At 40.0% G+C, this 22,491-nt stretch overlaps 1 protein-coding gene across 2 annotated transcripts in view; it reads left to right on the top strand.

Moving 5' to 3' along the window:
• LOC122806581 (vitamin K-dependent protein Z-like) overlaps positions 1–22,491 on the top strand; it is a 142,341-nt gene that overhangs the window by 14,548 nt on the left and 105,302 nt on the right. For both annotated transcript variants that reach the window (XM_044077124.1, XM_044077122.1), the window contains exons 3-4: positions 7,218–7,242; positions 15,323–15,442. In XM_044077124.1, the coding sequence (XP_043933059.1) occupies positions 7,218–7,242; positions 15,323–15,442 (145 nt within the window). The remainder of the gene's footprint in view (positions 1–7,217; positions 7,243–15,322; positions 15,443–22,491) is intronic.

The following is a 22,491-nucleotide window of genomic DNA, read 5'->3' as shown; positions in this document are numbered from 1 at the left end:
GAAAAACCCTATTGAGAATTTTAGTGAAGATGAAGTTGTTGGATCAAAAAGTGAGTTTCTATAAAACAAAATTCAAATCCCTGGGAGGATGAATGGCCTTCCTGGGAAGGCTAAGATGAAGGATTTCTTTTTAAGAACTATTTAACCTCAATTCTAGACAGCACTTGTGGATTTAAGGGCAGGCAAGCATAGACAGCAGATAAGTTGGCTTTGATGGAGTTGTAGACTAGACTACTTTTAAACAGCTCATACATGCATGACAAAATAAGCTATACCCACAAAAGGAATCCTCTTTCTTTTTTGTGACACCATATGGAAAATCATTTCCACTTAGATGTGTTAGATTTTCAAGTACAGCACATCCTTTGAGAACTGGTATCTGAAAGGAATTAAAATCCTATCACCCAACGAGGCAAGCTGACAGCCTGAAGATAGGGCTGAATCAGACAGCCATTGTTCTGTGTGAATAAGTCCGTTCTGTAGGGTAACTTGAAGTGATTGCTCCTGGCTAGATGATGAAGAAAGGGGAACAATTTCTGCTTGATCCAAAATGGAGTCACCCGCAAGATTTTTGTTTGTCCCTCTGGATCTTTAGGAGAACCTTATGGATCAATGCATAAGGAACTTCTACTCCCAGGGGCCTCGCATCCTTTGTCCAGGACTGGAAACAGGGTGTCCTGGAGCAGAACCATCTGAGATGTTTGTCCTTGTTGGAGGCAAAAGCTGTATCTGAGGTGTATCCCATTTGTGGACTATGTCTAGAAAGACCTCTTACTGCACCATCCATTCATGGGAGTCTTGTCTGGATGTGCTAAGGTTATCTGCCAGGAAACTGTAGACGGCTTTCTATGGCTATGTCCCATCCCATGCCCTCAGAGCTAGCCTGCACAGCATTGCAATAAGTGGTAGCACCCCACTTGCTGATGTATCACATGACTGAGGTTTATCTGTAAACACTGTCACATGTCCTTCGCTCTATAGATCTGTGAACACATGCAAGGCTTGGATGATGGCGTTCATCTCTTCATATCTATGTGTTCTTTGAGTGTGGTGCCTATCCACGCACCCCAGGCTTGGTTGGATGAGTCTCTGTGTAGGTCCTAGGTGAGTGTGGGTGCTAGGAAAGGAAGTACTCTATTGAGTTTCACCTGAAATATTCACCTTGGAGGCCCTGCTTTAGAAAGGACAAGAGAAGGATTTGGAAGTCCAGAAGGTGACAATGTTGAGACTAATGGGACTTCATTTATCACTGGATCTTCCTCATGTACAATCTTGCATAAGACACCATTGGAATTGTTCCTGCCATGCACCCTGGGGCTTTTATAATCTCTCTTGTTGAGGTCATAGATAGACAGACCAAATACTGGAAGTAAGTGGAGAAAGAGATGTTTTTCCTGGGGGAAGAAGGCTGTCATTGAGTGGGTTTTGAACCTGCAACCTAGGAATACTATGCCCTAGGACAGGGTTGGGAAAGACTTCCTTAAACTACAAATGAATCCTAGTCTTTCCAGAAGACACAGCATGAAACTGAGATTTATTTTCAGGGTTGCCTTGGATAAGGCCTGAATAAGAAGATCATCCAGGTAAGGGAAAATCTGTATCCTCTGTGTTCTGCAGAAAGAAGGAGCCAGACCTAGGGACTTAGTGAAGAATATGAGAGCAGCAGATATGCTAAAAGGTAAAGATAAAAATTGAAAGTGTGATGAAGAGATGGAAAAACTGAGAAATTTCATGCAGGTCAGATGTATAGGGATGTACAGGTATGCATCCTTCAGATTCATGGCTGGAGAAGGATGAGAGAAACTAGGATCCAGAGAGATAGTATATTGAAGAACACAACTTTCAAAAAGACATTGAGATAGGATAAATCTAGTATGTGTCTGCCTCTTCCCTCTTTTGTGGGGACCAGTTATAATCTAGAGTAAAAACCTTTCCCTGGGGCTGAGGAGGAACTGGTTCTATAGTCTCCTGAGAGAGCAGTTCCTGCAGCAATGGGTAGGATTGATTTGCACGACAGGGGGAGATAACTGTAAGGGATGGACATTCCTTTCAAGGCATTGTGTAACCATTTTATATGATGGACAAGACCCAGTCATCTGAGGTTATGTGTACCCAGGCTGGGAGGAATAGATGGAGTCTTAGGGAGAGATGCATGTGTGGACCAAGATGAGAGGGAGAAGGTAGAAGATAGGCAGTTTGAACCGGAATGTTCTGGAAAGGATGTTTTTCCAGATTTAGAATTCCACTGAGGTTTTGTTGAAATATTTTCTTTGCAAGTTTCTTTCCCCATTTAAGGGGCTTTTTGTTCAGGATGAAAAAAGATAGTGGGTTTAGTGGGATAGATCTTTTGGTACCTAGGGACTGAACTAAGAAAAATATGCTTAAAGCCCTGCATGATTTTACCATTTTTCTTCAGGGATGTGAAAACTTCAGGAGCAGCAGCAGGGCCAAATATTAGGACCTTATGGAGATGGGAGTTCAGGAGCTTGGGCTTGACATCTTGTGGTTGGGACTGAAGATTAAGCTAGGCCACAACCATAGAGGAAACCTGTGTAACATCACAGCTCCATTTAATGGAGTACCTAGATAACTGCAGAATTGCTAAGTAAAGAAATAGCCTGAGAAGTATGTTCAGAATCTTCAGGTTTTGTCAGACACTTATTTAGCTTTCCCAGAATGGATAGTAAATATTTGGTCATTTGTGTTTGTAGTTAAGGGCTGTAAAAGCCAAGATGTGAGAGGCATAGATTTTTTTTTTGCCATACCTGTCCATAGCCCTGTTGTCTCTACTGGATGCAGGAAGAAGTTTGATGGGTTTATCAGACAAAGAGAAGACAGCAGGGTCTGCTAATGTATTTTTGTACAGGAATTTCATCTCCTTTGTTGCTTTGTAGAACCTGTATGTTTTTTTAGGTACTGGAGGCTATGAATCTGGATTAAAGAAAGTGGATCCAAAGGCACCCAAACAAGGCTCCAAGGACAGGGTGCAACACAGAAGATTTACAGGCACCAATTTCCAATAATTGGTAGTACTTTTTTGTACATCTGAGACCTTTTTAGTGTCCCACTCAAAATGTTGCATCATTCTGGGATTAGTTTCTCCTAAAATAAATTCCTTCCCATAGGGAATCAGGCAATAATATATACTTATTATTTGCAGCTAGTTGTTCAGGACAGTGTATCTGGGAGGAATAGGCCAGAAAGCACTCATGTGAATCTGATTCTTCCTCTTCTGAGGAAGAGTCATGTTACCTTTTCAAAGGGAGAGGGGCAGTAGAATGGGAAGACAGGAAGGAAGGAGTCTTCAAAGGATGTCTTTATATAAGCCTTATGAGATGTTAAGTCATTTCTTCTCACGGGACATCCTCTGAGGAGAAACATGTTTAGTTTTTTTTACTTGCTTTTTACCAGGATATCCACTCATGCAAAGTGAGGTTATATAGAACCTTGACAGACCTTGAAAACTGGGCCAGATACCTCCTCTAACACTAGGATCTGCACAGTGGTCCCTCCAAAATAATCACCCTGGGTTCCCCTTTCTATCCCAAAGCAGTCAGAGATTCATTCTCATTGGACATACTAGCAAGAGATGCCATACTGGCCTCTGGTTGGTGCATGGTAGCAGGCATCTCCACAAAGTTGGGATGCACCATGTATTATTGCTATATATCAGCACACACATCTAAGGTGGAATGAGCAGCAGAAATATCTGGTTTTAGTTTTTTGAACTTCTTTTTGAGTGTGAGTGGGACATCCAAGGCAAAGGATATTATTATTTCGGAATGCATGTGGCTCTTGAGATGTTGGGTCTCCAGGTAGGTATTAAGTGATGCTAACCTAATAACAAATGTTTAAGGAAAAAATTAGTGGCAAATTTTATACTTACTGTAATTGTTTTTACCACATAAGCAAAACAAACACTGAGAGTGAAGTTCTTTGTAAGGAATCTATCTTCCACTGTCACACTTCTCTCTCCAAGCTGACTTGAAAAAAGCTTAGCAATAAGAATTAATAAAAACTAGGTTCCCCAATGGAGCACTTATCTGACCAAGTCTGGGCAGAGTTAGAAGCACATGATGAGGTATACAGACTGATGTTAGTGAAGCTTTTGCATTCAGACTGGTGACAAGACAGTCTGGGGATCCTACTGTCATACCACTTATGTACCTCCTATGGCCACATGCTGAGATTATACACCAGATGTGTGGTGCATCAGGAAGGTTTTTTTGGCTTTGGTACCCCAGCCAGATATCAGGTTACCCCTGCAGGATAATCCACAAGTACTAGAGTACTGCAACAGTGATCTAAGGAAGGACATCAGAAGTTTCTAGGAAACCTGGAGATTACAAGAGAAGACCTTGTCGAGGGAAGGAGAATATGAAAAGCTTCAGGCCTGTAAGCTTAACAAAAATATCATGGGAAGCCCTAGAAAGATTCCTGAGTGAAAGGTTGATTGCCTTCCTAAAGTACAACATTCTCCAAGAAGACAACTAAAATGGGCTAATGGACAACAATACTTATTACTGAAAGCTAATCCATCTTAATGACTTGGTTACTGAAGAGCTCAAGAACAGAGTTACAGGAAATATGGCCTACCTAGACTTTAGCAAGACCTTTTATTCCAGTTCTGTCCTACATGTGCAGCTGTTAGGAAAACTACAGAGTGCAGAACCAGGGTCGAGGAACTGAGATGCTGCACATGTGGGGGGGTAGAACACAGAACCGAAGGCTGTTGTGATGATGTTGATGTGTGGAATAAAGCAAGTGATTGTTGGAGTAATTCAGGGGTTATTCCTGTGTCTTGTAGTTCTCATAGTGTTTGTCTCAGTGCAAACAAATGTAAAGTAAGGGGCCTTGGCTACTATAAACCTTATATAAATTATCAGCTAAGAGGAGTGGATATTATGCCAATAAGATACTAAATACATCTGGGAAAACTGATGACATCTTGACTAAACAACCAGGAGTCAAAACACAGGGTGTGCCATCATAAATAGAATGCCTAGGCATATTCTCTAGGATAGGGTATAAAAATAGAGAAGTACAGCTCACATTTGTCTAAGCTTATTCAGGCCACACCTTGAGTATTCTGTCCAGTTCAGGAGGCCAAGGAAGAAAGATATGAAGGAATTTTTCCCGGGATGATGGAAAAATCTGGAGGAAAGGTCCCAGTTTATCTGAGACAGAGTGGAAGAGTGCCTTACAAGAGAATAGGGGATCTAAAGTTCTTCGGACTAGAAACCAACAGAAGCAGGGGGATATGATATGAAATGGGTAACATAGTTCTTGGTGGGGTGATGGAAACAGTTTACTTTGAACAAGGTAAGCAGGAAGGGGAGAGGGCATAGGCAGCAAGTAGTGGGGACGAAAAACTCTCCAGCTCTGCCAATGTATTTATTAACTGAGAGGGCCATGGACCAATGGAATGGGCTATTGAAGTAGATAACCCAGAAAAGTCCAGGGTGGCATTCAAGATGGCATGTCTTTCTGTAATAATTCACTGAGTCTCATTTAGGTGAAGCATGTATCATCAGTTCTAATGCAGTGATATGTCTTCCCCTATGAATCACTGATGTTTAACTTGTCAAGGACTTGTCAGGCTTCAAGCCATTGAAAAAAACTTATATATACCAGCTCCATGGTAGCACAAAGAAAGAAAGAAAGAAGGAATCTCCTAAAATGAAGAAATTGCTGCTTGGACACACTTGGAAAATGGACTAGTAGTAATTTTTAATAAAAAGCAGTGACCAGCAAATTCATTATTAGGAAGTTGAACTTAGCATGTGGTGCTCTCATGGAGATGGGACTAGGAAAAGTGTAAAATGGGAAAACGGAAGTTCAGAATGTTGTCAATGAGATTCCCTGTCATGCGCTATAGTTAGTGAAGACAATGTGTTTGTCGAGTACTGTCAAAGTAAAGACATTTTAGTAAGTTATGGTGGAATGTTTACATTTATGCAGTTTTATCTATATGTTAAGTCTGAGATCAGGATAACTTTGAGTAAAGGGAAAAGGTAGAGTTTTGTAAAAACAAGCATTTATTTTTACTCTAAGTCTAAACTCGTGTGGCCTTGAAGTTAGTATATTTAAAGATAGAGGAGAAGTACGGAAAACATGTTTTCCAATCGGATTCATTTTGTATTTGCTGATTTACTCATACCTGTCAACTGTACAGATTTTTGCACAATGTCTAGATTTTTGCCTCATATTTTTGGTCTGTTTCCCATAAAAGTATGGTTTTCTGGCAAATCATAAGCAAATCAGTGAGGGTTGAAGTCAGAAAATAATGACAGACCATTCAGAAAATCCACACTAATGCAAAACCTGTTATTGTATCTGTTGTCTCTATTTTGGGGTCTTTGTCCCCCGATCATGTATGGCATTGTCCAGATTTCTTGCTCTAAGAGGTTGACAGGTATGAATGCCCTGTGTTTCATTTCAGAGATTGTGTAGACAGTTTAGCTAGTAAAATATGTGTATTCTGGGCGTAAGACAGTCTGAGAAAAGCTGAGAGTAAGCGATGGATGGAAAGAAAGTAAAGTGCCAAATGCTTTAAAAGGTCAAACCAGGAGCAATAAAGGTTTCTTTATAGTATCAAATAAATGCAATACAACATCCATGCATGAACATAGTTTTCAGCCTTCAGTGCATTATTACATGATCCATACCTCTCAACTGTACAAATTTTCACAGAATGTACAGATTTTGGCCTCATATTTGTTGGTCCATTTTTCATAAAATTCTGTTTTTCAAGCAAAGACTGAAGTTAGAAAATAATGACCGATATTTGAGTTTCAGACTTCATATCCTTCAGAAAATTCACACTAATGCAAAACCTGTCATTCTATCAACCTTCTAAGTTCATAAGGGCAATATTTAAAAACAGTCCCTATTTTCTGGGCCTTTGTCTAACTTTTATTTATGGCTTTGTCCAGATTTTTTGCTCTAAGAGGTTGAGAGCTATGAATATCAATACTATAAATCAGACTCTACTCATACAAACATATTTTTACACACTCAGCAAGCTGAGTAAATGTACTCCATTTTCAAAGAAAATAATTTGGGTATCATTTAAAGTACAATGCAGTATCAATATTTAAATCTTTGTTAGACTCAGCATTCTAAACAAATGTAATCTTGCATGTCTGTCTGATTAGTAATTATACTGCACATTGTAAATTACTTTTCTTAACCAATGGCTATTGTTTCTTTTACAGGATGATTTCTGGATAAAATATTTAGGTAAGACCTTGTTAAAGTCTGCATGCATACTATGGATGTCTAATGCTCTTCTGCTTGCATTTACAGTCTCATTCCAATAAATAACACCTCACTTGTTGATTTCCTGTGCACTGTCTAGTAGACCTTGGCAGGAAATTTTATGAGTCAGAGCTTGGAACTGTGCAGTAAAGAAGACACATCAGATTTTTTTTTTTTTATTGCTGCAAATGATCATAAAATGTTTAATTATGAAGTGGTATGAAAATAATTTTTAATGTGACATGAATGATAAAATATATTCTTGCATTTATTTAATTATTTTTGCTGGGGTTAACATTGTTCGCATGGATAATTAGTTCTGCATCATTTTATAAATATTTAAAGATGAAATATTCGTCTGTTTTTATGTGCATAATATTTCATATTTGCTCACCGTAGGCTGCAAAATAATGTCTGCATATCATAATAAAATGGAAATGAACTTGAAAGCAATGTGCCATTCTGCTTTCATGCAACTTGATTTTGTTAAGACAGCATACATGCTATATCCCATTCAATTCAAAATAATTAGTCGTACCAAACTTACAGATCATACTGAAATAAATGTGAGGCTACTTTCATGAACCTTAGGCTTTCTTCTCAAAAGCAAGATAGTACATATACCTCTGAATGAGGATGAAGTTGGGGGTCAAAGTTTTTCATTATACCAACATGTACGCATGCATGTACGCACACACACACACACACACACACACACACACACACACACACACACACACACACACACACACACACACACACACACACACACACACATTATAGACACACAAAAGCTAGTAAAGCTAATGGAAAATACCCGACTGCATGTATCAGCAATTTTTCTGTGCAATATTTCAGAACATTGGGGATTAGAAAATTTGCTTCTACTGTATTGCTATCTCAGGTTTGGTGTAGGGACTTGCACCCTTGCAAAAAATGGTCTCTCTCTTTTTTTTTTTTTTTTTTTGGATCAGTTGGTGTTTCAGCATTAATACTCATTCACTTGCCATTTTATGTATTAATTTTATGATGCATGGACATACATCCATATGTATATACAGCATGTACAATGGTAGTCTTACAGAAAGAATTTTGTTAAGGTTAAGGTGTAGGGTTAGAGTTAGCATGCACCACTAAAATGGGTGGGGGGGTTTGCCCTCCTGCACCACCTTAGTAATGCATGTTCTTTACTTGACCTGTAGTGGTAACTTATTCCATAGGGTAAAACACTCTGACTTAGGAACCTATCCCTCATATCAGTCTTGTTTATTTGGTAATATAAATTTAGGTCCCTAGTATGGGATTTTGTAAAGCCACTGGTTTTGTGAAGAAATAGGAGGTCAGAAAAGATTGGGTCTTTCATGGCTCAAAAAGTGAGATACAGGTCACCTCTGAGAAGCCAGTAGGCCACTGAGTGTAAAGCGAGTTATGATAATATACTGAGAAAATTGAAGGATACAAGACCTTTAATTTTTGGGGCAAAAAATCACTGGGGCTTTTCCAGTTGAGCAATATGCTTGAATTTGTACATACCAAAGAGGGCATTTTATTTGATGATAGATCTCATAAGTGAAGTGTTCAATGGTAGGATAATGTCTAAGGACCTTGAGGATATTCCCTTAAAATTAACCAGGCCAGATAGAAGAATTTCCTGACTATAGTGGCACGATCTCAAGAAGCTGTTGTGGGAATTCCTAAGTTCTTAACTCATGGAAAACAAAGCGTAGCTAAGCATTTAGGCTAGGAATAGAAGCTCATGTTACAGAAGGAGATGTAGGGGGAAACCTGTAAACACATTGTACATTGGTATTGTAATAGTTCTACTACACAGAGAAAGACAGACAAGTGTTTACATTTCTTGATCTAATTTTAAATTCATTTAAGTCTGAATCTGCTTTAGCCAAGGTCTTTAAGGTTATATTGGTGATTCCAGTACATAGTTGCAATACATATTTGCTGTAAGTGGTATAACCCTAGTTTCATTCATATGTACTGATTGTATGTCAGGCTAGATCAGGACTTGTCTTTGCATTGGGACATTTCTAGGCCAGTAAGGTCAGATTTAATTTTTTTTTTACTACATTAGTTTATTGGTTATTTTTGGTGGCAGAGGAAGGTTTCCAGGCTAGTTGTTTTGTCTTGAAATTTAAATACTCAATAGCAAGTCCGCCCAACATGACTCTAAAACTGAACTCCAAGCAGTTATAATTAACCCTGCCCCAGAGTCATTCCTGTTGGTACCATGGACCAGCACTTCTCTAGAAATTCTGTAGCCAGCCTGATTGAAATGGGCATCTTGAGACAGTGTAAAAATTGTTTCATGCTGTCTGACAAGCATCTATTACTTAAACAGCATAACAGTGTATGACAGATATACAGACAGAATATCCTTGGAGGCAAAAATATCACACAGAGTAAACTCAGATACCAAAATCAACATGAGTACCCCACACATCACATCTCACCAATGTCATCACAGTACACATAATCCATCATATGCTGAGGTTCTAATTAACTTGCCTAAACTGCAAAGATCTCCAAAACATAACACATGTACTAAGAAAACTCAGTATATTAAGCTTACTTTCTCACATAGCACAACGAGTCCCAAAGCCACAGATGCTCAGCCTGTAAGGCAGGCATTGACCTAACCAAAAATTCTTGTTATAGGTGACTCCATCTAAGAAGCAGAGATGTGCCTGTTACCAGGCTGAGCTAGGAAAGAGAGATGGTTATTTGTTTGTCTGGTGCCAGGACCCATCAGATCATGTATGCACACAAGTCCTTCAGCAACAAGTACCAGTATGACTCTGTCATAGTTCATGCCATTGTCAATGACTTGAGGTGTACCTCCCTGGACTATATGAAGAGAGTCCAGTCCTTAGGATACCAAAACCAATGATTTATTAAATGACCAAAACCAACGATTTATTAAATGAACCAAAACCAACGATTTATTAAATGATAATTCATTTGCGCTTGTGGACTGTGACGCTTAGTTTTTGGTTTTGGTTTGTGTTTGGCGCCACTTGCTCTTGTTTTCTTTTTCTATATGAAAAGAGACATGATGGAGTTCTCAGATTATGAGTCCAAGGCAGGTATGAGCGTAGCACTGAACAGCATTCTACCCCCTCCAATCATGATGCTGTGATATGAGCAAAAAATACTTGACTTCAATAATTGGCTTTGTTTATGGGAGTCATTCAAAAGGGGTCCAATATTTGTCAACATCATGGGAGAATATAACCAACAGACCACTCTGTTTCACCTATGTCTGTCCCCCCTATGGTTTCAGTTATCAGCAAAAACATTGTCCACCCCCACAGTGCCTTTTTTAGCAATGCCAACATGATAAACCTAATGGCATAACAAAACAAGCAAAGAAAAATATGGATGTGTTACTGATCAATGCTAGGAGCTTAAGGAAGAAACTCCACTCCCTACAAACCCTTCTTACCCTGGAGGACACCAAAGTCTATTTAGTGATGAGACATGGTTTAAAATAGAAGAGAGCACTCCAGCTGTGCAGGGCTATAACACCTTCCCCACATTTAGACCAGCTACTGAGCAGGTAGGGAAAAAGGTGGAAGTGTGTCAATCTACATCCACTAGAGACTCACATCAAAGCTGGTAAAACAGCATGATGCACTAGGGCTTCTTTGTGTCCAAATAACCATCAGAAAGGTCCTATACCATATAACTTAGCTAGCTGTAGAACTCCCTGTATGACAAAAGTAAGCCACTATGCCTATCCACAGGAACTATAAACCCAATACCATTTTCCTAGGTGATCTAAACTATCCAACTACAGAGAGGAAAACCTACACCACCACTAGAGCACAAACACAAAGATTCCTGGACTTGTCGATACAAATGCCCTGGAATAATTAGTCAGAGTACCCACTAGGGGAAGGAACATCTTAGATTTTGTCCTTACTAATACAGGAGCATCTTGCACCATCCCTTGTGTATCTTCATCTTTTTATAAATAAAACTGAAACCAGATATCCCTTCTACCCAAGGTACCTTTCGACATTTCTTTAAGACAAACAACCTACTCCTAAGTGATACATTGGCAAGCTTCAAATCCCCTCCAAACCCAGTTAACTCTAATGAATATGCAGAAATGTACACCACCACACTATACCAGCATGTAAACAGCAGCAGAGATACAGCTATACTCCACAGGGATAAGTGCAGGGTAAATCCCAGAAACAAACCCACTTGGTGAAATTGTCATATCAACAAGCTTTATAATAAAAGGAAAATAATTTTAGCCAAAAGTAAGAAGAATAATTCCCAGAATATTAGAGCCCTTGTCACTGAAATAACACAGGAGCTTAATAAACTCCACCAAAGCCAAGTTTAAGGCTATAATAGCTACCCAAGCCAAAGACAATCACAAAGCATTTTTTACTTATGTTCATAAACTCAAAGGCACAATGCAGCAATGCATTGAGGTGATTGTGAACAATGTTACCTACACTGAGGCTGAAGCTATAGTAAACCTACTGGCTGATAAGTTTAGCTGTAACTTTATCCCTCTGTCCCATCTGTCTGTCCCACAAGATATTCCTGGAACTGTCTCACCTCCAGCTATCACACAAGACCAAGTCCTAAAAGGGCTATCAAAAGCTAAAAGTACTGCATTGATGGGTCCTGACAATGTCCCTGGATGCATCTTAAATAGCATGAAGCACAATTTAGCCACAGACCTAATGACATTGTTCAATTTTAGCCTCCATACAGGTTTTGTACCAAGTGAATGGAGAATAGCTACTGTCACTCCCTTGCATAAGGGAGGACCTTCCACAGACCCAGGCAATTACAGACCCATAAGTATGGCCAGCCTCATTTGCAAAGAGATGGATAGACTTATCATGGAATTAACTAATCAGTACATAGGGAACCTCCAAAACTGGACCTGTCTCAGTTTGGCTTCATTAGGGGCAGGTCATGCTTACTCATCCTGGTGGATTATTTGAAAAGGCCACCAAAACAATGTGTGAAGGCAGAACAGTACACACTGCATACCTCAACTTGGCCTAAAACTTTTAACACAACCCAGAAAGAAATAGTAGAAAAGCTAAGTAAATTGGGAATAAACCCCTATGTCATCCAATGGATTGCCAGTTGGCTCCCAAATAGGACACAGATAATCAAAATAGACAAGTTACCTCCGCAAAGATACCAGTTACTAGTGGAGTCCCTAGGGTTCTGTGCTGGGACTTCTCCTGTTTGTCATCTACTTTGCTGAAGTAAAAGCCTAATGGTTCCTTCTAGTGGATCTAAGCTCGACACTGGAACTAAGTCCTGTGTCTACCTCTCTCCTCTTATAACCTCTCGCAACAAAATGTTTCTTAAGTGTGGTAAGCTCACTATCAAAATTCACTTCACTTACATTGAGCCTAGAGGCATGCATACCTTGCCCCTTCACAATGTTGTGAAAAATATGAGGAGGATGCATACTAGTGCGCTGTAACAAGGAATTCTTGTAACAGTCCTTTCTAAATAATTTTGTGTCAAATGAGGAATCAGGTAACCTAATAACCTTGATATTCAAAAATTCAATATCCATGTACGAGTAATTAACAGAGAGTTCTATTGTGATTCACCCTGCCGACAAAGGTGGGGCAATTGTTGTAATGAATAGATGTTACTATTTTGACACTATTACTGCTATGTTAAATGATACTTAAATGATACTACCACAGGACTTAGTTCCAATGTTGAGCTTAGATCCACTAGAGGGAAACCATATATTTTGAAAAATTCGAACATGACTAATGATACACTCACACCAACAGGAAACAGGTCTTTGGGTATATCATTGTAGTACACTAGTGACATAAATAAGATTACTGACGTGATCAAAAAACATTGGTCAGTACTTTTAACAGATAACAAGATCAAGGATATTGTAGGGACACAACCGACATTTGTTTTTAAAAATAAAAAGAATTTGTAAAGATTATTGTGTTACCCTGATAAAATGAATAGAGAACAGACAGTGAGGGCTGAGCCTGGAACTAACCCTTGTGGCAGATGTAGATACTGCCACTATATAGAAACAGGTACTAGCTTTATTAATTTAGACACTAATCGTTAGTTTTATTTCAAAACACAGGCTGACTGTGACACAAAGGACATGATATATCTTGATCATTGTGTGAAGTGTTATGTATTCTATATTGGAAAAAGTAATTATAAATTCAAGGGTGTATAAGGGGGCATTTATATAGTATTAATATTAGGTATAATTCAAATGCCATAGCTAAACATGATAGAAAGAGGTGAATATCATGAGTTTAAATTCTGAGTAATAGATAAAACTTTTCTGACATCTAGATTAGGGGATTTCAGGAATTACACTGAGACAGTGGAGTTAGAATGGATAGTAAGGATCCAAGCCTATAAAGGAAGAGGCTTGAATGAAAATGTCCCACTGAAACCAGTTTTGAAATCAAGTAGGTTATTTAGGTGAAGTACATCAGTCCTATACTTAGATGTGTTTATATAATAAAGATTCTTTTGATATGGATGTATATTAATATATATTTTTTATGCATTTTTGTAAGTATTTTGGTTTATGTAGAATGTATGTAAATATTTTATTTATGGTAGATTGTATGATTTACAGGTTTAATTGAAAAAAGGGAGGTTTTATTCTTGATGCTGATTGGGCTATGTCTTCAATTTAAGATATTGACGATTTTTTAGAAAATGGATCTGATGAAGCGAAAGGTTTTTATTTTGTGAAAGCACTTATCCTAGAATATAGCATATTAAAAGTGTTTATTTCATCTGCTGTGGTTTCCGAGTGCACTTTTTCATTTTTTATTGCATTTTTTAATATACTTCCAGTGTAAATACATGCCATTTTTCATTCACTGTGAAAAACTAAACAGTATATATTAATGTGATGGTTGGAGCTGCTCTATTATGAGTAACAGATTATTTGTGTATTCCACATTATTATTATAATTATTATTGGTACAGAGTATTGGTCTATTAGATATTGGTGTCTATTTTTAATACTGAAACTTAAGGTTTTATATTTATTTTTTACTCCTCGGCTCTCAAAACGCAATTCATTTAAATGCTTGGCTTACAGAAATGAAGTTCATCAGCTTTGTCTGTTGAATCCTAAAGATCCACAAAAATACCAAAATGTGAGATCAAATGCCCTTTAGTCCTTAGCAAACAACCTATCCATTCTCTTTGTTGAATCTTCCTAATTGATGAACAGACCTGTAATGCAGTCAGGGTGCCTAAGAGACAGAATCAGGACTTTACTCTAAATGAGTCTAGAAAAACATTGTAACACTGACACTTATTACTATTTTGATCACTTGAAGGGATGTGCATACTCTTCCACAAGAACACATAAGAAATTCAGAAACACTGTTACATAAATGTGTGCTCACTGTGTGTCCATTGTTAAGGAGACTTTGAAGCATTATTCTCCCTTTGTCACTGTCATCTTAGTGAAATAACATAGGACAGGGTTGCCACTAATGCCATATTTCTAGACATTTCCATATGTAGTTAGAAGAAGGGTACTGAATGACTCACATGAAATATGCTAAAAATACCCAAAGACATAATTAAGAATGCATTGATATACTTCTTAAAAAATCTTTTATTTATTTTGTGCTACAGTTAAAAAACTTTGTAAAGTATCACTGTTTATGTTTATATATTTTATTAAATGAATTTATTTCAGAATCCCTTGCCTAGAAATACTACAAATGCATATTGTATTGAAACAAGTATTGTTTATGGTGGTGCTGCACTTATGGGGGGGTACATTTTGGAATCTGATGTACATGTTGGTAGGGGGAGGCTACATTTTGGAATCTGATGTACATGTTGGTCTACAGCACCAGTGTAACAGGCTCAGTGGTAAGTTTTTCAGCTAGATGGCATCACTGCACAAACAATGAAAAAAGCTATGAATTGGAGCCTAGAGAATTGCAAAAATTTCTGATTGCTAATGATGAATATATTCCGAATGCCTGACTACATTACAGCTTCTTGTTTCATTACTTTTTCTTTCTAGATCCCACTCAGTGTGCTCTGCCTCTCTGTGAGGAAAACAATACCCTTCGCTGTGTTGGAACTCTGAATATCTACAAGTGTATTTGTAAACCGGGATACACTGGCAGCCGTTGTGAAATAGGTTTGTGAAGTTCAGACTTTGAATACTTAACATACATTTGTGTAGTTGACACTCCAGTTTCGGTGTCAGGCGTCTCTGATACTTAGCATTTATGGGATGGGTTATTATAGTCTGTCAGCCATTTAAATTAAATGCTAAGACAATTGCTTTCAAAATTCTTAGTCTTCAATTTTATTTTCAGTAAATGTTTTGATAAAATAAATGCATTTCATGAATCTACTTAAAACGGTTTTGACAAATCTCAGATATGATGGAATGCCTTACATATATGGGCATAATTTATGGTGAAAAGAATACTGGACATGTTATGAAAGTAAATACAAGGAGAGTTTTCAAATGTGAAAAAGAGCAACTACCACTTGTAACAGGTTAATAATAATACAAGTCAAATTTGAATGTTAAACCAAGACAAATTAAGTGACGTTATTATAACTGTTCCTGGGATTCATTAATTCTATTCTGTGTAGGAACAGTGTAGCCCTTCCTGCACAGAATAAGGCCGCCAAACGATTCAGCAATCAGCTGATCTGACGTGCATGACCTTGGCAGCACTATTCCTGCACGGACACCACTGAATAATGCTAATTACCTCATTTGCTGGTGAAAATCATGCAAATGAAGTGAATTAGCAATTCATGAAGCAGACAGGTGTCCGTGCAGGAATAGTGTAAGAAGCAGAAATATGTTCAGCTACTAACTGAACACATTTCTGCAAATTACAAAATGGAGGCATGACAGCTCGAAATAAAGCATGTATTACAACTGTTAGGCATGCCAACATATGGCCATTGGCATGATAAATAGTTTAAATTTTATAAAATAAAACTTTTTTTTTTGACCAATCTCGGCCATTTAAGCATAGGGCAGTGGCGCACAAAAGAGATTGTGGTGAAAATAAAAAAAAATGTGAAAAATCAATTTTCAGGGAAATCTGCATTTTGCCATTATAGTCAATGACATGCAGAATGAAAACAATACCAGGTGACAGTGATTGCTAAGGGGAAAGGGTCAGTGTAAGTGTGGTAACTATGGATTAAGGCAGTGGTGTATGCAAATGAAGGGATTTATACTGAATCACAAATTTCTTCTAAGTGTCAGACTGCACCTAACCATGTAGGTGCACCAACATCACTGTGTACACAGGAGAGCCAGATGATATGAAAAAGGGGTGTGCCATGCTTGCTGTAAGCACATTGGAGCTTGGTGGCCTGAGTTTGCCCTAAGCTAAGCACAGCTAAGGAAAGGGGTGTGTCTGAGGCTGTACTGACTTATTCCATGAAATGAAGAGCGTGTTCACGTCCAGGGGAATGCCAGTTCTGCTTAAAAGTGTTTACTTTAGCTACATGGGTGTGTACTGTGCACACCAGGCCTAAAACAAAAAACAAAAATCAAAAAACAAAAACAAACAAAAAAAAAATCAGGAAATAGCAAACTGTTTACAAGTGAGCACCAGGTATGCTCGGTGTGCATCAGGGATTAAACAGGGAGGAAATGGGAAGGAAAAAGAGCAGAAGAAAGGCAATCAAAGAGAACTACCATACCGGGCAGATGGAATGTATCAAAATCAGCCAATTACAAGGGCATCAGCCTTGCACACTACTATAAACTATGCAAACACCTTTCAGTCTGTTTTTTTTCCCACAAACTCTACACCACTGGTGTACACATTTGGGAGAATTTTAAACTGACAAAACTAACAAAATATGTTAGGGGCTGCTGTTGCTTTGATCTATAAGTATGTGCTCAAGACTGAGGGTGGTGAGGAGGAAAATGCTGCCAACCAACTCAGACCGAAGAGGAAGAGAAAAGTGTTCAGACCCAGGGTAACCTACCAGGGGCTACATGATCTGGAGATAGTAGAGCACTACAAGGTGGACAGGGACATACTTCAGCAACTTGTTAAGCTGTGCCGGCCCATCCCAGTTGATACCAAGGTATGTGTAGCCTTAAGAATACTAGCGACAGGTACTTTCCAAAGACCAACTGGGGGTATCATGGGGGTCTCATAGGCATCTGCATCCAGGATACTCCACCAGTTCCTGCATGCCATGTGACCACATGCCACTGAGCACATTTATTTCCCAGTACCTGTGAGAGGAGGACCAGCAATATGTGTCTCTTCCACCATGTAGCATAATACATGGAGGTACTGGGTGCCATAGACTACACGCGCATCCACATCAAAGCATCACCCGGTGACCAGGGTAGAGTCTACCTAAACTGCAAGGGGCTCCAATCCATCAACTGCCAGGTCATGTGCAATGCCCAGGGCATTATTATGAATGTGTGTGCTGGCAACCCTGGAAGCTATCACCACTCCCACATCTGGCATTCATCACAGCTGTACCAGGCATTTGACAGTGGAGACAGCCCATATGGTTATCTGGTGGGGGATGTTGGCTATGCACTGGAGCCATGGCTGATGACACCCATCTGATATGCACACACACCCACACAGGAACATCATAATGAGGCACACGCACAAACCAGGATCATTACAGAGCATGTGTTTGGGATGCTCAAGTCACTATTCCGCTGCCTTGACATATCTGGTGGAGCCTTGCAGTACTCTCCACCCACATGTGCACACATGTTCATAGTATGTGCTACGCTACACAATATGATCCTGTGGAAACAGCTGCAGTAGGAACAAAATGGGGAAGGGCCACACTGCCTCCACCATTGCCAAGGTCTCCACAGGCACAGAGGGACTCGGAGGAGGAACATCCTTAGCCTGTCCCTGCAGGCAGACAGAGGTGTGCCCAGTATGCCCTGTCCTTAGCAAAGAGGCAATGCATAGCACATACACTGACACTGTAGGGCCCGAGGGCCTGATCTGTCTCTCTCTCTAATCTCTCTGACTCACCCACACTGTAAAATGGATGCCAAACATCACACCACCTATACCTTACCATGCATAGGCAGTGTACTGTGTGCATCTGACATAGTCAGCCCTCAAGCACTGTCCTCACAACTGCTTCAGGCACAAGGTAAGTCAGTCTCCTTAACAATAAATTAATGGAGTAGAATATTCTGATAGTATATCTATGGTATTGATTCAAGCATGCAAGGGAATGGGGTGGCTTACTGGGATAGCAGCAGACAACTGACAGCTATGTGGAACAGCATGAAATGTATTCCCAGTACTGCCTTACCCACACTATACAGTACATCTCTAGTTGACAAATGCCACTGCAGTATATGTGGTGAGCCAAATAACTGGGGTGGGGGGGTTAATAGGTCACATGCATGGATGTCAAAGTGGGGGTCCCATACCCACCCCCAGCCTCACCCAGCTGATCAGCTGTAGAAACCCATACAGAAATATCTGGCAAAGGCCCCCACATGGTGACATCCATGACATCCCCACCTACAGACTTACACAGTGAAATCACAGCAGGTCTGGCAGTGGCAGTATGACTCTGAAAGGAAAGAAGTCTGAAACTAATAATGTGTATGCCAGAACAATCTGACCTGTGGTCGATACTGTTATGCCTGTAGTCTCAAAGATAGGGTACACCACTATACTAAATGGGACCAAAATGTTAAGCAAAATATCAGCACATTCCCTGCAAATGTGTATTGAGTACAGATGTGTCACCCCTCCATAGTCACATAGAAATGCAGTAACATGTCCCTAGCCTTAAGCAGCATCCAGCTGTCAACTAGAGTCAAAGCTCAACACAAACAGAAAGCAATTGTCAGTAACACCCACAGTCAGCTTATTGGTGCCATCCCAGGGATGTCCACTGCCAGCAGCCTGGGAACATATAAACATCAAAATGCAATGCCTCACTACAGATGGCCTGCATCTGTCACACCCAGCCTACAGGCCTCTGGTAAATCCCCATCCTCACCCACAGTGCCCTGTTAGGGAGTGTAATGGGGTCCATAACACCAACATAACACAGTCTACAAAATGCAAAGAAAGGCCATGCTGCTAGCTGCTAGGAGAAAACCTGCCAGCATCAGAGAGTCAGAAATCTGGACAAAGCCATGAAAAATGGGGTGAAAAGGTCCAAAGAGAAGGACACCCTTGAAATACATTTCTAATAATGTTAGAAAGTTGATGGAATGATTGTATTAGCATGGAATGTCTGAAGGGTATGAAGTCTGAGACTGCAGTGTCAACTGTCATTAATATCTGACTTCATCCCTGTGTGACTTGTAAAACACTTTTCCTTGAAAACCACACTTGTTTGGGTAACCAACCAGATATATGAGTCACGAATCTGGACATTCTGTGATACTCTGTGCAGTTGACAGGCAGGGCTAGGAGTCTAAACATGGGAATGCACTCATTGCAGGAAGTCCTAACCTTGGAAGATGGGGACATGTCTTCACCCACAGAATGCTCACCCACAGCCATGGGGAGTAACACACCCTTCCCTGATCACTCATCCTTTGCAACATCCTGACCCCAGAATGTGGCCAGCCAAGCAAAATGAGGTGGGCCATACATATATGTGAGACACACACATACACACACACCTCCAGGCTGGTCAAACAGTGTGACACACACAAGACCCTCCAAGTGCAGTCAACCTTTGAGAAGACCTCTATGCAAAGTACTGGTAGCTATAGGCCAACATATCTGACCCAGGATGTCCCCCGCATATCTTATCCCCTACAAATCTATCTGGAGTCTGCCTGTCACCTTGATCCTGCCTGACGTATATTACCCAACCGTGGACTGGAAATCAGACCAGGCCAGAACAGAAATGCACAGAGAATCCACCATTGTAATATATCACCAAGGTGCTGGACCATTTCCACAGCTCCAGCAGTCAATTGGTCATAGGCACACCTCTCAACAGGCTGGATTGTACAAGAATGTGTATCATTTCACCCATAATATTGGTGTGTGCATCATCCATCCTGTATTCCTCTGATAAATCACTGTAATGATCTGAGGAGGTATGTCACGAGATACTGAAACAATACATGACAGTATCAAACATCATATATGTCAGATGTCTGCTAAAACAAGCCCTGTAACCTTAACAACCCATACATTACTGAGAGGAATAGTCACAATAACCGTATGGTCCATTGTCTCTCCAGTTTGATAGGCTATCTCCAGATATCCTGCACCAACAGGTTGAGAGGTATGTCTGTAGCACAAAACAAACCACACTGGTGTACAACAATCCCTGGAATGGAGTCCCACATTTACTATAGAAGGTCACACTGGGCATTCTCATACACTTAGAACTGTCAGTAGGATCTACGAATTAACAGACCTTTCCCCACCCAGTGCACTTTCCATTGCCCCACCTTAGCAGTCCTGAAGAAGTACCTTTCTCAAGCCTCAGCCCTATAAGCTCTCTGGTGCATGCAATAACTGTGTAACACTGTAGTACAAATAACTACTTAGGTAGGAGTTCTAATCTCAGTCCTGGCAAATGTAAAAGTGTGTGTGTGTGTGTGTGTGTGTGTGTGTGTGTGTGTGTGTGTGTGTGTGTGTGTGTGTGTGTGTGTGTGTGTGTGTGTGTGTGTGTGTGTGTGTGTTCATAAGTTAAAGCTTTTGGGTCAATTCAAGCCCAGTACATTTCCCCTTTCCCTACTTTAGCAGTCCTGTAGATAACATTCACCTTAGAAGTCACTTTCGTCAGGCCTCAGCCCTATAAGATTTGTGGTGCATGTGATAACTGCGTAACACTATAATACACATAACTAGTTAGTTAGGGGGTCTAATCTTAGTCCTGGCAAATGTAAAAGTGTGTGTGTGTGTGTGTGTGTGTGTGTGTGTGTGTGTGTGTGTGTGTGTGTGTGTGTGTGTGTGTGTGTGTGTGTGTGTGTGTGTGTGTGTGTGTGTGTGTGTGCGCGCTTATAAGTTAAAGCTTTTGGGTCCATTCAAACCCAGTACACTTTCTCTTTCCCTTCTTTAGCAATCCTGCAGATAACAGTCCCCTTAGAAGTTCCTTTCATCAGACATCTGCCCCTTAAGCTCAGTGGAGCATGCAATAACTGTGTAAATCTATAGTACAAATAACTAGTTAGGTAAGAGTTCTAATCACAGTACTGGCAAATGTAAAAGTGTGTGTGTGTGTGTGTGTGTGTGTGTGTGTGTGTGTGTGTGTGTGTGTGTGTGTGTGTGTGTGTGTGTGTGTGTGTTTATAAGGTAGAGCTTTTGTGTCTATTCAAACCCAGAACACTTCCCATTGCCCTACTTTAGCAGGCCTTCAGATATCAGTCACCTTAAAAGTTCCTTTCTTCAGGCCTCAACCCCATAAGCTCTGTGGCATGTGCAATAACTGTGTAACACTATAGTACAAATAACTTGTTAGGTAGGAGTTCTAATCTCAGTCCTGGCTAATGTAAAAGTGTGTGTGTGTGTTTATAAGGTAAAGCTTTTGGAGCGGTTCAAACCCAGTACACATCACATTGCCCTACTTTAGCAGTCCTGCAGAAAACAGTCACATTAGAAGTCCCTTTCGTCAAGCCTGAGCCCTATAAGCTCTGTGATGCATGTAATAATTATGTAACACTATAGTACAAATAACTAGTTAGGTAGGCATTCTAATCCCAATTCTGGCAAATGTGTGTGTGTATATGCATACTTTAAAGTATTTTGTGTCCTCTCTCACCCAGTACATCACCCATTGCCATAATTTACAAGGGCTGGTGATGTTCCTCATCTTAAAAGTACCTTTGGACAACTTTCCCCCTATAAACTTCATGGTGCATGTGATAAATGTGTAACACTGTAGTAGCAATAAATACCTAGGTTGGGGTTCTAATCTCAGTCCTGGCAAGTGTGTGTGTGTGTGTGGGTGTGTGTGTGTGTGTGTGTGTGTGTGTGTGTGTGTGTGTGTGTGTGTGTGTGTGTGTGTGTGTGTGTGTGTGTGTGTGTGTGTGTGTGTGTATAAGAACAGTATCCTGTCTGTGTTGGGGTTGTTGTGTTTGTGTGAGAATCATATCCATTGTGGGGTGGGTTTTGCTACTTTTTGCTGTGGCCTACCCAGTACATGTCCCAGTGCCCACATTACAAAGCCCACAGTTGTCATCCACTGTAGAGGGACCTGTAGACACTCTGCAGCTCTATA

Source organism: Protopterus annectens, chromosome 7.part0 (assembly GCF_019279795.1).
Source record: "Protopterus annectens isolate FY-2018-M chromosome 7.part0, PAN1.0, whole genome shotgun sequence".
NCBI lineage: Eukaryota > Metazoa > Chordata > Ceratodontiformes > Protopteridae > Protopterus > Protopterus annectens.
The sequence above is the reverse complement of the archived record's forward strand: the minus strand, read 5'-3'. Positions and strand labels throughout refer to the sequence as shown.